Source organism: Corylus avellana, chromosome ca8 (assembly GCF_901000735.1).
Source record: "Corylus avellana chromosome ca8, CavTom2PMs-1.0".
In the NCBI taxonomy this organism is placed as follows: domain Eukaryota; kingdom Viridiplantae; phylum Streptophyta; class Magnoliopsida; order Fagales; family Betulaceae; genus Corylus; species Corylus avellana.
The window spans coordinates 17,157,933-17,172,735 of record NC_081548.1 but is presented as its reverse complement, the minus strand read 5'-3'; the positions used below and the strand labels follow the sequence as shown (position 1 = coordinate 17,172,735).

At 37.1% G+C, this 14,803-nt stretch overlaps 1 protein-coding gene across 2 annotated transcripts; it reads left to right on the top strand.

Moving 5' to 3' along the window:
- Positions 1 to 205: 205 nt before the first annotated feature.
- Positions 206 to 12,693, top strand: LOC132189820 (protein trichome birefringence-like 5). Of its 2 annotated transcripts, none has more exons than XM_059604621.1 (5): positions 206 to 898; positions 6,922 to 7,114; positions 7,973 to 8,166; positions 8,764 to 8,922; positions 12,218 to 12,693. In XM_059604621.1, the coding sequence occupies exons 1-5, from the start codon at positions 324 to 326 to the stop codon at positions 12,516 to 12,518; spliced, it is 1,422 nt and encodes a 473-aa protein (XP_059460604.1). In that variant the 5' UTR covers positions 206 to 323; the 3' UTR covers positions 12,519 to 12,693. The 2 variants fall into 2 exon arrangements, with proteins under 2 accessions (XP_059460604.1, XP_059460603.1); XM_059604620.1 differs by having other exon boundaries at positions 683 to 898; positions 6,936 to 7,114; positions 12,218 to 12,690.
- The last annotated feature ends 2,110 nt before the right edge of the window (positions 12,694 to 14,803 follow it).

Here is a 14,803-nt window from a genome sequence, read left to right as displayed (position 1 = left end):
ATCCCCCATGACAAAGATGAACCCTCATTTCCCAGTTGTGATTTGCTTCATTCCAATCATACCTTTTCTCCTTTGTCCACTAGGAGGAAACTGAAGAAGATGGGGACAAAGGAAAAAACGAAACAATTTATTTATTTATTTATTATTTTTATGTGAGACAGTTCTATTTATTATTTCTATTTAACTAGTAGGAGACAACAAAAATTCTTTTCCTCCCAAATAAGCCTCAGGTTTGTTGTCCTGTCGGCTTTGGCGTCGGCGTCGGCCTTTTCCTTTCTCACCAGAGAAGAAGAGGAACAGAGCATGCTCTCCCAGCTCCCCAGATGGCCTCTTCCTCTACTCCTCTGAAGAAGAATCGTTACATCGTAACCACCCTTTTGTTCCTCGCGTTATTCCTCTTCGCCATTTTCCTCTTCAGCAAACGAGCTCTCGAGCCCACCACTCTCTTCGTCTACAGATACAGAGATCCCTTTGCCCATCCCCCTCCTCTCTCTTCTTCACGAACCACTTCTAACCTTTCCTTTGCATTCGAGCCCACTCCCTCTGTTTCTCCTCCAGAACCACTACACTCACCCATTCACTCACCTATCTCTCCCATTTCTCAAAAGAACAGTTCCAACAGCATCAATGGCGAGCTCTCTGGTGAAGATGGGGAGGACCCAGTTCAAAAAAATGCATCTTTTGGTACAATGAATGGTAATGGCGGTGATTTATACTCGGAGGGAGTCCAAGAGTGTGATTTATATATGGGTACTTGGGTGAAAGATGAAGGGTACCCAATTTACACACCGGGTTCTTGCCCGTACGTTGATGAGGCTTTTGATTGCCAAAACAATGGTAGGGGTGACTCCGACTATCTCAAGTGGCGGTGGAAGCCAGACGGTTGTGATCTTCCGAGGTACGTGTTGTTTTGGGTTTATCCATCTTGTTATTCGGGTGCAAAGTTTCGTCTGTGTTGTCCTTTTTTTGTTTTATGGTTAGGTGTCTTTGTAGCAATTCAGTATACTTCCACCGATGATGGTTTTGAAGTGAAATTTGGAAATAAACAGAGCATGGCTGAAACGTATTATGTTTACAACCTTTATAACTTCATTGGTGGGAACTGTTTCTTGAATACTTAGAAATGAGACTTATACATGGGAAGAATATGAAACAGATGTTTAACTTTTTCTTTTTTCTTTGTTTTTTTGTTTCTATACATATTTGGTTTGAAAGACAACGCAAGAATGATTAGAAAAATAAACATTGCCATGGAAAAGTTCTCATCGACTGACTTATACTTAGCATAAAAGTGGGTTAGTCAGGTGTGTATTTGTCTGCCATTGACAAAGTATATGTTCATTTTTGGAGGATAATGACCTTTGAGTATCACATAGTATGATAATCCTATGAGTACATATGTTTCAGATCCAAAAGGGATTAAAGAGGTGATTTGTCAGTCAACTATACCTCATTATTTCTTACCTGGTAGATGCCTTTGTTGAAGGTTATGTGTTTGCCTTGCTAACCTAAAGGGGAAGCAGCATGCCACATTGTTCTGTTTGTATCTATTTATGGATAGTGAGGAGTGCAATTTGTTGAAAGGTTCAGTGTCATGCAGTAAAAGAAGTCAGGGCTTATAGTGCATGGTGAAATGGATGCAGTTTCTTCTCTGTCAAATGGTACCTCTTATGTCAATCCCAAAAACGAGTCTTTTGATATTCATGCAAGTATTTATGTTGGTAGAAATCCTAGACACCATGAGCAATTCAAGCATGTTGAGGTAATGGCTATCAGTTGAGCCAGGCTGTGCAAAGACAAACTCTGCCAAAGTTCAACCTGAAGTGCAAATTTTTTCTGGAGCTCAGCCTTGCCATCTTGTGTTTAGCAACTGCAGTCTGAGCTGCAAATATTTTTCTGGGGCAGCTTGCCCAATTTTAAATAAAATGCAGAAACCTCAGGCAACAAAGTGAATAATGATCTAGACCAAAAAGAAAAAAATAAGAAGGAAAAGCAATTACTCTTTTGGGAAATCCCTTAACTTGATGTCCAGTCAATTGATTGCTTTGCTGAGTCTTGAGACTTGAATAATGCCCCGGGGATCTAGTCGGGGTGAAGCCCCGGATACCACAGCTATCAATTTTATTTTATTTTATTTAATCTTTTCTCATTTAATTGTCAAGAAAATTTAAGAGAAAGGGTGGTTTATGGCTTGTCGCCCATGTGGTTTCTTCAGTATTTAACATCTTTTGTTTAGTTGCTAAGAAAAAATTTGAGGAAACAAGGATGGTGATCTACTTAGTAAAATACCATAAGTATATCACAGTCAAGGGGGAAAAGGGGGCATGCATCTGCTTAGGTCCAAGCTTCGAGTTGTAGTGAGTTTCAAGCTTCCTAATTAATGCTTCTCCTAATGCCAGAGTACCTCTGAGCTGCTATTTTATGTAACGTAGAAATAACACTTAATTTTAAAATATCTAGTTGCATTTCAGGTTGAAGTTCTTTTCTAAGTTGATTTTTTCATAATTCGTCCATGAAAAGTTGAAAATTGGGAAAAAAAAAACAATTAGGGCTAAAGGCCTTTTCAACTATCACCATAGAGCGCTAGCTGTCGTGATAGGGAACACTTATATCCCACTTGTGTTGACTTGAAATCAAATGCATTGTCCAGAAATGTCCCCATTAGTGACTTCTATAGCATGCTGGCAATGGTAGTTTATCTGCTTTACAGTGCAGGTTGAATGTGGTATTGTGAAAAAGTGTTTCAATAGCTTGATCATGTACTAATTTTGCACATATATATATATATCTTGGGGGTTGATTGTTGTTGTGCATTTCCCAATTTTACTTTTCATTTTCTTCTTCATTCTTTTCATTATTGGTCTTGAGTTCTATCTCCTTCATAGGTGCAACAGGTTCCAAGAATCTTGAGCTAACAAACTTTTGATATAATTTTCAAGCTTCCTATTTGATGCTTTTTTTACAAGCCCTCAACCAATTTTATATAAACACATCATATGTTGTCGTAGTTATATTGTAAAAATGCAACTTGCATTTCTTGTTGGAGTTTATATAAGAGTTGGTTTCCATATAGTAAATACTAAACAGGACAGAGAATAATTTATATGCTCGTGTATCTGCGCGAAGATTGAGGATCGAACATGTAAAGATTTCTTTGAAATTGAGGTGACTTATTTCCGGCTAAAGCCCTCTTCTTTATAAATTATCATCCATTTGAGAGCTACTTGTATGACCTTAGGGAACCCTTTCAGCTAATGTAAGTGAGGTTGTCCATAGATGACACTTCCACAGTTTATGAAAACTTGCCGGACATCAAGACAAACATCTTGGTTATGAAAATTGCTTTTCCTTGGGCCAGAGCTTATGGTAGAGCTTAGGTGAGACATTTATATTTACTTTATTCAAGACTTTGAGGTTGAGTTCACTCTACCATTAGTTTGGACCATATGACAAAATATAAGTTCCCATTGAACTATCCAATGTCACTTCAAAATACTATGTTTTTTATTTTTATTTTTATTTTTATTAGTAATCCAAATATTATTGAAAAGCAAAAGCGCAACCCAATCACACAAGAAGTATACAAAAAAAACACCTAGCTAGAAGGAGACAAAAAGAACAATAAAAGAATGAAAACTAAGCACATTAGGAAAGACAAACATAGCTGTTCAAAGGTAAAGAGTACTGAAGAAAAAAGACTTAAGCTCCACCATCGCCCTCTTGCGGTCTTCAAAACTTCTATAATTTCTTTCTCCCCAAAGACACCACAAAAAGCAAGAAGGCACAATCTTCCACACGACTGCACTTTGAGTGCTACCAAATGATCCCATCCAACTAGCAAGCAAGTCTTCTTTTTGTTTAGGCAAAACCCAAGACAACCCAACACGACTGAAGATAGCATTTCATAAGGCATAAGCAACCTCACAATAGAGAAGAAAATGATCCACAAATCCCCGTCCCTCATAGCACCAATCAACCACAATGACATGCCACTTCATAAGGTTTTCCATGGTAAAGATCTTCCCCAATGCAGCCAACTAAGCAATGAAAGCCACTCTCAATGGGAGCTATATTTTGCCAAATACTTTTCTAAGAGAATGGAGAGCCATCCTTGCGAACAAGGACATTGTAAAAGGACCTAACATCGAACAACCCTCTTTAGGAAGGGGCCCAACAAAGCTTGTCTTCACCTCCTTGTCTTACCTCATGGAATACAACAACTTGAAGAACGAAGCAAAGACATCCACCTCCCAATCATGAACCACTCTAATAAAGCTTAGTTCTACCGATGGGAGCCACTAAAAAGCTCCAAACGAATTGCTACAAAAGCATCCTTCACACACACAATACTATATAAATCCATAAAAGTTTCCTTAAGGGTCTTATCCCCACACCATAGGTCCTATCATAATCTAATCTCGGAGCCATCTCCCACCTTAAATCTAGTATGACTAGAGAACATCCTCCAATCCTTCTTGATATTCTTCAATAACCTCACCCCATATAACCCTAGAAGTTCATTAGAATTCCACCCACTCCATAAACTGCCAAATTTAGAATCCACCACAACTTTGCACCAAGCCTCTATCTCGTGCATATAGCGCCATAGTTATTTATCTAAAGGAGCACGATTGAACATCATAAAGTTTGAACCCCCCCCCCTCAAAATCGGAGAACAAATCTTGGATCGGCTAACTATGTGAAATTTGAACTCTTACCCTAGCCCAGCCCATAAGAAGTCCCAATTAAGCTTCTCTATGCAGTTTGCAACACCATCAAGGAGAGGGAAAAGAGAAATGAAATACGTAGGCAAATTGAAAAGGGTGTTCTTGATAAGGGTAATCCTACCACTCATAGACAAGTACTTCCTTTTCCAACTAGTTAGCTGCCACTCTATCTGCTCAACAACACCGTCCCAAATAAACTTGGCCTTATAAGAGGCTCCCAACAAAAGACCAAGATACTTCAAAGGCAAAGAAGAAGCCTCACAGTGTTGAATGCCCGCAAGCCTATCCACACTATTGACATTACCCCACAGGAATCAATTCCAATTTAGCCATTAGACCAGAAACGGCTTTGAAAAATAAAAATAAGGCACATAAATAGTGTAGATGGTCAAGATTGGCAGTGTCATCCGCAAACAACATGTGTGCTATGTTAATCACATTAGAGTGTCTTATACCCCACATAAATGCTTGAGAGAAAATGTCCATTAAAGTTATAGAAAGCATTTTACTAAAGCCTTCATGACGATAACAAACAGAAAAGGGGGACAAAGGGTCTCTGTATCTCAAACCGTGAGAACTACTAAAGAATCCAAACAAATTGTCATTAACCAAAACGGAAAAACAAACCAAAGAAATACAATGTGCTATTCAAGAGCACAATTTCTCTCCGAATCCACACCTCTTCAACAAATAAAGTAAGAACTCCCAATTGACAAGATCATAGGCATTCTCAATATCCAGTTTGCAGAGCACCCTTGGCTCACCAAATCTGAACATGCTATCTAGGCATTCATTCGCTATGAGCACATAGTCAAGGATTTGCCTACCTCTAACAAAAGCATTTTGGGGCTTCAAAATAATCTTCTCCACAATCCTTCTCAACCTATTGGCAATTATCTGGCGCCTTATCACTGTTCATACCTCTTACCACCTCAAGGACCTCACTCTCCTCAAATGGTCTCTCTAACCAAGAGGCTTCGTCCGCATCAATGGAGTCGAAAGAAAGACCATCAGCTTGGGCTGCTAGCTAAACTGTTTTGAAAACAATCTATCATAGAATTGCACAATGTGTTCCTTACTAGCAAGTTAATTACAAGAAACTAAGCCATTTATTGGCAGCGTCTCAATTGAGTTATATCTCCTATTTGAGTTGGCCACTCAATGAAAAAACTTCGTGCATTTGTCACCCTCTTTTAGCCATAAAGCCCTTGACTTTTGCCTCCAATTGTTCTCCTCCAATAAAGTAGCTTTTTCCAACTCACTAATAACCGTGATTTTCCTCAACTTCTCTCGCAGCTAAAGCTCTCTCTTCCTCCAATCCACCTAAGACACACAACTCTTCCAAAAGAGATTTTTATGGGACTCCACATTATCAAACACCTGCTCATTCAAGATTCTAAAATTAGCTTTCAAAACCTTAAGTTTATGAGGCAAGATGAAGCTAGAAGATCCTTGAAAGTGATAAGAAGACCGCCACTGCCTCACCCTGTCCACAAATCCTTCAGCCTTTAGCCACATATTCTCAAACTTAAATGATCTTTTGCCCCTTTGAATACCACCACAATCGAGGATAATGGGGAAGTGGTGGCAGCTCTTACAAAGATTGGAGGGGAAGACGGTGTGTGATGTAACATTATATGGTTGAAAACATAATGTCAGGTCCTGACATAGAAATGAGCTAAAAAATAAAAAACATGATCAAACCTGTGAACTTGTCTGGTGTAAATGGGCTATGATTTCCATATGCAATTGACTTTATTCTAATCCGGATAAAATATATTAGCATTCCAGATCTGCAGATTAGCCTGTTTCATACGCAGCTGATATTGATCCTTTTATAACAAGTTCTAATGTAAATAGTGAATTGAATCATTTGAAAGAACTCATACTCCATTTGTTTTGTGAAGAGGGAAGAATTAGTATGCTAGAATCTTGTAGGATCAGTAATTTCTTTTCTTTCAGCCAGAAATTGTGCATTTTTGTCGAACTATTATTATCTCAGAATTTAAATTGTCACTATAAATTTTACAGCTAGTCTTGAAATTCCGGTTGCTTCTAAATGTGGGGATTTTTTTGAATCCTGCTCTTGAAAATGGTACTGAAATTGATTTACCAGTATATAATAACGCAGTCTTGATAATTTATCAGATTCATTGGAAGTACATATCTTTTCTGCATTCCTTTTCACTCGTAGGTTTAATGCAACAGACTTCTTGGTGAGACTAAGAGGTAAAAGGCTGATGCTGGTTGGAGATTCCATGAACCGGAACCAGTTTGAGTCAATCCTATGTCTCCTCCGAGAAGGGCTGCGTAATAAGAGCAGAATGCATGAGATCCATGGCCACAAAATATCAAAAGGAAGAGGCTATTTTGTCTTCAAATTTGTGGTATGTAAAAACCATTGCATTCTTGTAAGCTTCTTTACTTAAAAATACATTTTGCATTCTACATTGTTTCTTCAAAAGATGTGTCTCCTCTTGTGCATTGTTAGATTGGAGGTGGGAACGGGTAAGAAGTCTAGTTGGTAGCTTTATTAAGCATTTTCATATTTCTATGCTTATTTTATTGAAAACATAATAAGTACGTGAAACATAATGAATACTCATACTTGTGTGTGTACTCTTGACACGCACATCTTTGTGTGTCTTTGTTCCAAGAGTACAGCCACTGAGGAAGCTTTCATAAGTGAATGTAACTTTCTCAATTAACCCTTGGATCATGAACCCCATAGGTATTTGTGCAAACAAAACTGCAACACAACTAAGGGTCATTACTCCACAATTAATACTATGTAAGCACATATTAAATAAAAACAAAAGAGGAACAAACTCCCAGAAATGGGATTCTCCTGTCTCCCTCACTGAGCACATAGAAGATGGCTTTGATGTGTTCAAAAGGATTTTACCTTTGATGTGTTCAAAGGTTTTCCATTTTGTCCACAAAATTCTTTTGTTGATTTTGTGGATGAATTATTGCTTTTGGTAGTTTTAGTTTATTATTGTTGCTGAATTTTATTTGATATAATTACTGCATATTGCATGTTTTTTACGCATTGGGGTTGGATTCCGGTCCCTTCAGTTAGCATTTTATCTTGGTTTCCATTTATTTAAATCTACACCTGAGCATTACTTATTAAGGAAGGAATATATATTTATGGTCATTTTTGGGTTAGCTTATTTATTGGAATATGGCATATTAACAGGCACCAAATAGTGGTTGACTAGTTTTTCAAAATACTTTGTCAGGACTACGACTGTACAGTGGAATTTGTGAGGTCCCATTTCCTTGTGAAGGAAGGTTTTCGTATTAATGGACAGGGGAACTCAAATCCAACTCTATCAATAGATCAAATCGACAAGACATCTAAACGTTGGAGGCGGGCTGACATTCTTGTCTTTAATACAGGCCATTGGTGGACTCATGGAAAAACTGCTCGGGGGTACGTCTGCAATTTTCACTGATATATTTCACGATTTATATTTTCTGCTATCTGTACATTTACATGCAATGCTATCTCTGCTCATTCAATATCAAACCACTTTTGCTCTTCCAATGCTTGTGAAAGTACATTTTGGATATATGATGCATCTTTGTCATATTTCTTGGTACATGGGCTTCTAGTCCATACATTGTAATTTATGATGCTGTATTTTGTTGCATTTTTGCCATGCATCTTTGTCATATTTTTCTTGTATTTTGTTACATTGAAATTAAGGACTAATACTTTTACTGTTAATTTTGATTTTTCCAGCCATTTCGATCCTTTTTAGGCATTTACAACCATCTATCTTGGAAATGGGTCCAGAAGACCCCTTACTTTTTCTCTTGTAGCACAAAAATATAGTGTGTTTAGTAACACTTGTTAATGTCTACTCCTTAATTGTCTTATCTTGGAAATGCTTAAGCCACGGAGACACTAAAATCATACTGGTAAAAAGTTCAATTGAATGGTACAGACATCTTTTTCTAGTCTTATTTCTCATGAAAACAAGTGGAGCCTCCCTGAAAGTGTAAGAAATTTGGTTGGTTGACGCAGGAAAAATTACTATAAAGAAGGTGATTATCTCTATCCAAAGTTTGACGCAGTTGAGGCCTATAGAAGAGCTTTGAGGACCTGGGCAAATTGGGTTGATAAAAATGTGAATCCAAAGAAGCAGTTGGTCATCTATCGTGGATACTCTTCTGCCCATTTTAGGTACATTTTTCCTGTTTACTTTCTTCCCCATTTTCTTTAGGTGCTAAAATTTTCCAGATAGCCTTGCCTTTAGTTTAATTTCTTTGGAGCACCTTGAAAAAATGAATAAGTACCTAATTAAATAAATGAAGAATGTTTCACTCATGAAGTCTGTTATCTTGAAGTGAGGAAGACAAAAAATCAACTTGACTTTAGGAATCACTAGTTTAACCCTTTGAGGTTGATTAATTAAGCAATGCAATTTATAACTGCAGTTTTTGCTCTATCCACAGTTGTTGATTAAGAAAGTATAAAAGAGGTAGAAATATGACTTGGTGGAAGCAATAGAAAAGAGAAGAATATGTCTCTATTGAATCTTTGAACACTATTATTAAAATAACTCAAAAATAAGCGTAGTTATTTCAATGATATAATAAGGTTCAATAATGAAAATTCTTAAAATAAGTAGAAGCCTTAAAAAAGAAAAAGATAGAAGTTTTACTTTTAGTAGGAAAAATCTGAAAAAAAAATTCAAAAGACTTGTATTTTTTCGGATTCTTAAATTTAGTGGGTAAAGAAATGAAAACAAAACAAAACAAATCATAAGAAAAGAAAAGCCTAACTATCACTACGTGAAGTAGGACTCTCTCTCTCTCTCTATCTCTCTCCCCCCTAGGCATTGTGTGCAGGCGTGTCCTGCTAATTTTCGGTTCTCTTCGTTTTTTAGCACTTTTGGTTCTGGGTTGGTTTTGGGGGTCATGGGATGATGTTGTCATCAATGTTTGGAGAGTTTGTTGTGTAGTTTCTGTTACCTTGAGTCTGCTGGTGGAATGTAGGACCCATGGGGAGGTTTTTCTCTGTAGAATCAGAATCATTTGAGCTCATTCTCGAGCCAGGGGAAACTCCTTAAGGCTACGAATAGTAGAACATGGGAAGGTTTACCTCTGATAGATTTCTGTGGGATGAGAGAGAAGCTTTCTGGCCACTCACGATGGTCGATAATGTGGCATTGTGTCAATGGTCTTCTCCACCAGCAATTGATTACAAGGATTGTTCCATACGGTGTAACTTACCCTATCTTCTGGCATTGTGTCGATCTCGCCCTCGGATGTCCTCAGTAGGCTTCTACCTTTGGTTGCTTTTACTATTGGGGTCTCTTGTGAATCCTAGTGGTTTTGGTAAGAGGTATTGGATGACTCTGTGTATGGCTTCGGTAGGGATGATCCCAACCTCTTTAAGGATACAAACATAGCCGATCCTAAGTGCACCAGTCCAGTTGTTGTGACATCATCCCCTTGCAAAAGAGGTGCACTCTGTATCACTTCCGTGAATTCCCACTTAACTCCTCAACCCCCAATGTGAGACAAAAGGAGAGCTCAAACTGGGTTCAGAGGTATGGGTGAGAAAACTTTTTGAGAGTTCCTTACAAAGGATTTGAACAACATGCTTCAGAGTTGTTCTTTGCTATTGAATCCAATTGCAAGGGTTACAATTGGAGGTAGAAGTCAGGAGGCTTCAATGTTGTCCTTATGCAAGAAGTTAGTAGGAGGTAGAAGTCTAGAGCGACCTGGTTAAAAGAAGGGGATCACAACACAAGATTTTTCACCAGCATACCAACTCTCGTAAGAGAAATAACTTTATCTCTAGTCTTTGTATTGACGGTAACATTACCTCCGCCCAAGGGAAGATCAATGATACTATCATTCAGTGTTAAAAGAATCTTTTTAATGAAACTTTTACTTGGCGGCCTAATGGTTTGGAGTTTCACTATGCTTTTTTTTTTTTTTTTTTTAACCTAGTGGGGAGTGGTTATAAAATCTTGGTGAAAGTCCTTGCTATCAAAATGAAACACTTGTTGGGAGTGCTCATATCAAACAATCAAAATGCCTTTATAAGGGAAGACAAATTTTAGACCCAGTTCTTATAGCTAATGGGCATCTGGACAACATGCTGAAATCAGGTAGTCCTTGTGTTATCTGCAAGCTGGACTTGGAAAAAGCCTATGACCATGTCAATTGACAGTTCCTCTCCTATCTCATGAAGCATCTTGGATTTGGTTCTAAGTGAAGGAAATGGATGTTTACTTGTTTCTCGTAGGCCCGCTTCCCTTTTGATTAATTGTAGTCCGCATGGCTTCTTTGTTTGTTCTCAGGGCCTTCGTTAAGGGACCCTCTCTCGCTTCTCTCCTCTTCGTGATTGTCATGGAGACTCCGTAGGATGCTATCTAGAGCTATGGTTGGGGGTTATTTTTCAGGACTCCAAGTAGAATCCCAGAACGCTGCTCCACTAGAAAGTATCTAATCTTCTCTTTGCAGATGATACACTTATTATGTGTGATGCATATCATGATCAAATCTATAATTTGGGTCACATTCTCGTGTTTTGGGGAAATTTTAGGCTTGAAGGCCAATCTTTGAAAATTTGAATTAGTTGTAGTGGAGGAGGTTCCACATGAAGAAAAACTGGCTGATATTTTAAATTGTAGCATCCCTTCTCTTCCCATGAAATATTTTGGACTTTCCATGGGTGTTTCTTTCAAGTCCAAAGCTATTTGAGATGGGGTAGTTGAGAAAACGGAAAAAGTATTGGCTAGTTGTAAGAAGATCTATTTGTCTCGGGGTGGACAACTAACTCTAATCAACAGTACGTTATTCAGTTTACCTCCATTTAAAGAATCTCTCATCTTTGTTCAAATCTTCTATATGGATATGTAACCATTAAAACTTGGTAGATCAATTTTTATTTGAAAATCTCTAGTTCGCGATCACTACAACCCCTATAGTTTTTGGCACCTTCAAATCTTTGGAATACGCCTTAGGCAGGCTCTAGAGTTCTCCTCATAGGTTGGCTACCTATTTAGAGGCATATGAACAAAATCATGAACAGTTTGAAAGTGAGCCCCGCCATCATGTGTCTTGTCATTTTCGTGGTTCACATCTGAATCTACCCTTAGTCGAGCAAGAGTTTTCTGAAAATCACGCAAAACTTAATGCTTCTCATGTAAAGTTTACTACGTTCCACTTTGAAAATCCATGAATTTGGCCCTCGTAGAAGTTCCTCTCTTGATAGCATCATTTCTAGGGAAGTTCCCAAATTAGCCATCAAGCCAGGGAATAACAAGAAGGCTTTGATACCCACCAATGTAGCAGAAGCAAAAGAATAACACGCCTCTCTCTCAAATCTTTGAACATCACAAGGAAGAAAAAACTAAGAATGCCTAATGTTATTTTATTATTATTATTATTCTCGTGTGTAACTTTTCCTAGATGAAAAAGGAAAAAAAAAAGGTGATATTGACTGAAATTCATTGAAACAGAGGTGGAGATTGGGACTCTGGCGGCTCATGCAATGGGGAAACAGGACCAGTCTTGAGTGGGGCCATCCTGAATAACTATCCACAGAAAATGAAGATAGTGGAGGAGGTGGTCAAGGAGATGCAGGTTCCAGTGAAACTGTTAAACGTGACAAGGCTGACTAATTTCCGCAAGGATGGCCACCCATCAATCTTTGGCAAGAAAGTTTCCACAAGGCGGCAGGATTGCAGCCATTGGTGCCTTCCTGGGGTCCCTGACGCATGGAATGAGCTTATCTATGCCACACTTCTTTTCAACACATAAAATCCCATGACTTTTTCCTTGCATATTATCTCTTCTTCTTTCTACATTATATATGTTTTTTTGGTTGAACAGCAGTCAAAAAAACGTGTAAGTTAAGAAAGAACCATGATGGATTCCTTTTTTCTATAATTATTATTATTATTTTATTTTTTAAAATAATCTTTTTCCCATAGAAAATGCTTCCGCATGATTAGAAAGAAACTTTCTTAATGATGTCAATAACAGGGACTGCTTCGAGTCTTTGTTTTACTGTCCCTGTGGTTTCGAGTCACGCATTCCTTTGTTTATAATAATTTATTTTTATTTTTTTTAAATAATATTTTTCCATAGAAAAGCTTGCCCATGATTGGAAAGAAACTTTCTTATGGGTATCAGTAAGAGGCACTATTTCGATTGAAAATTAGAAATAGGGGTTGACTGACAAACGACTTTTGGTGGTTGGTGACTCACTAGGTGGAATAAAAATATTGTTTTGACATTAGTTCAATTTGTAAGGTAGGTAGTAGAATTTTTTTTTTTATCAGTTGGTGGTGGTGGTGGTCACCGATCGACAACCGACTTTTGGTGGTCGGCGACTCGGTAGGCAGAATAAAAATACTGTTTTGACATCAGTTCGGTTTGTAAGGTAGTAAAAAAAAAAATTTATCGGTTAACTAACAATTAACCGACTTAGCTGATTTTTCAAGTGAATTTTGAATTCTATCTGGTAACTTTTGTTATTGTGTTTGTCAGAGTTGATTTGTAGTTGTTATTTTGGTTCATGTTCTATGAATTTATTTTTTCTTTTCATTTGTAAAACATTTTCTTTACTAATTTTGTAGTTACAAGAAAAATTGATAAATCTTAATATAAAAATTTGTAACCGACTTAACCGACTACTTATTAACTGAAAAAGTCGAAACTATTCATTGTCGGTATGAAGTCGGTTAATTAATCGACTTAACTGACTTTTAGAAATTAGTGGACAAAAATGCCGCTACCGACACCAACTGAATCAATATCCAACTGATCACTTCAATAGATCAACCTCTGTCATGTAGATAGAGTGAGTCGTCGTAGAGATCAGTTAAAGAGATTTTGAGTTTTTTTCTCCAAGATATGTATATAAGCTTTGAGACATCCATTTTATATAAGCCGGTTTTTGAATTTCTTCTTCGGTGGGATTACCCCTCTCTCTCTCACTCTACTATTTTCCATTTCGGAAACCAGAGAGTAATGCTCTTCCTTGAAGCCTAAGCCATCAAAGCTTTGGCTTAGACCAGTAAACATGGGTCCCCCAGATAATCATGAAGGAAGAATTCATCGTAAATGGTATGGTCAAACTGCTTTATAGTAATTAGAAGAAAAAAAAAAACAAAAGCTCCTTTATTGTGAACTTTGAGGCATTCATATATGTTGAAAAGTCAATAAGATGATTCTTCCCATTGCTTGTCTGGGTTTTCTTCCGCGTACGGTAGGGAGCGTTAATTTGTATTTGCGTATTAGATTCAATTCGTATGAAAAAATGTGTGAAAAATTATATAAGTAAACTTTAATTCGATCTATTTAAGCTAATTTTGTTATAGGTTCGTATGTTGTGTGTCGAGTTTGAATTATGTGAAATATGAGTATAAATTATATATGTCATAACCCGACTCATTTAATTAAACAGATTAGATCCCTCAACTTTAATCCGTTAATTTCATGTTTAATTCACGAATCGTGTCTAAAGTTATTGTCTCTATCTCATATAACCCCACACACACTTCAGAAAATAATAAAATACAATAATTTATAGTCACAAAGAAAGAAAAGAAAGGGGAGAAAAAGCTTTCCAATAGGGTGGAAGATTGTCATCTCCTCAATCTGGTTGAGACTTTGATTGACTTCATGGTTTTTTCATGGCCAAGGATTTTAAAGAATTGAAAAATAACATAAAGTTCGCAATGTAGATGGTTCTCTTAATCTTATGCCATGATTACTGTGGAAATCAATTCTTTTACATATATATGTTTGGAAAATGATGGTCAAACTACTGTTTAAAAAGGAAAATATTGACTTCTGTTAACACATGGACAATCAAAAATGATGCAGAAATAGTACTTGGAAGCCTTTTTATTATTTTATTTCATATTTTATGACACTTTTTTAATTATTTATGTAACTTAGAATTGAATTTTTATGCTTCAACATGACTGTAGGGTGTAATTTTTTTTTTTTTTTTGGACTCTGATGAGAAGTTCTAGGGAGCCAAACAAATGAACTCAGCAAAATTTCTAAACTGATGTGGCAAGGGTTTTTAAATT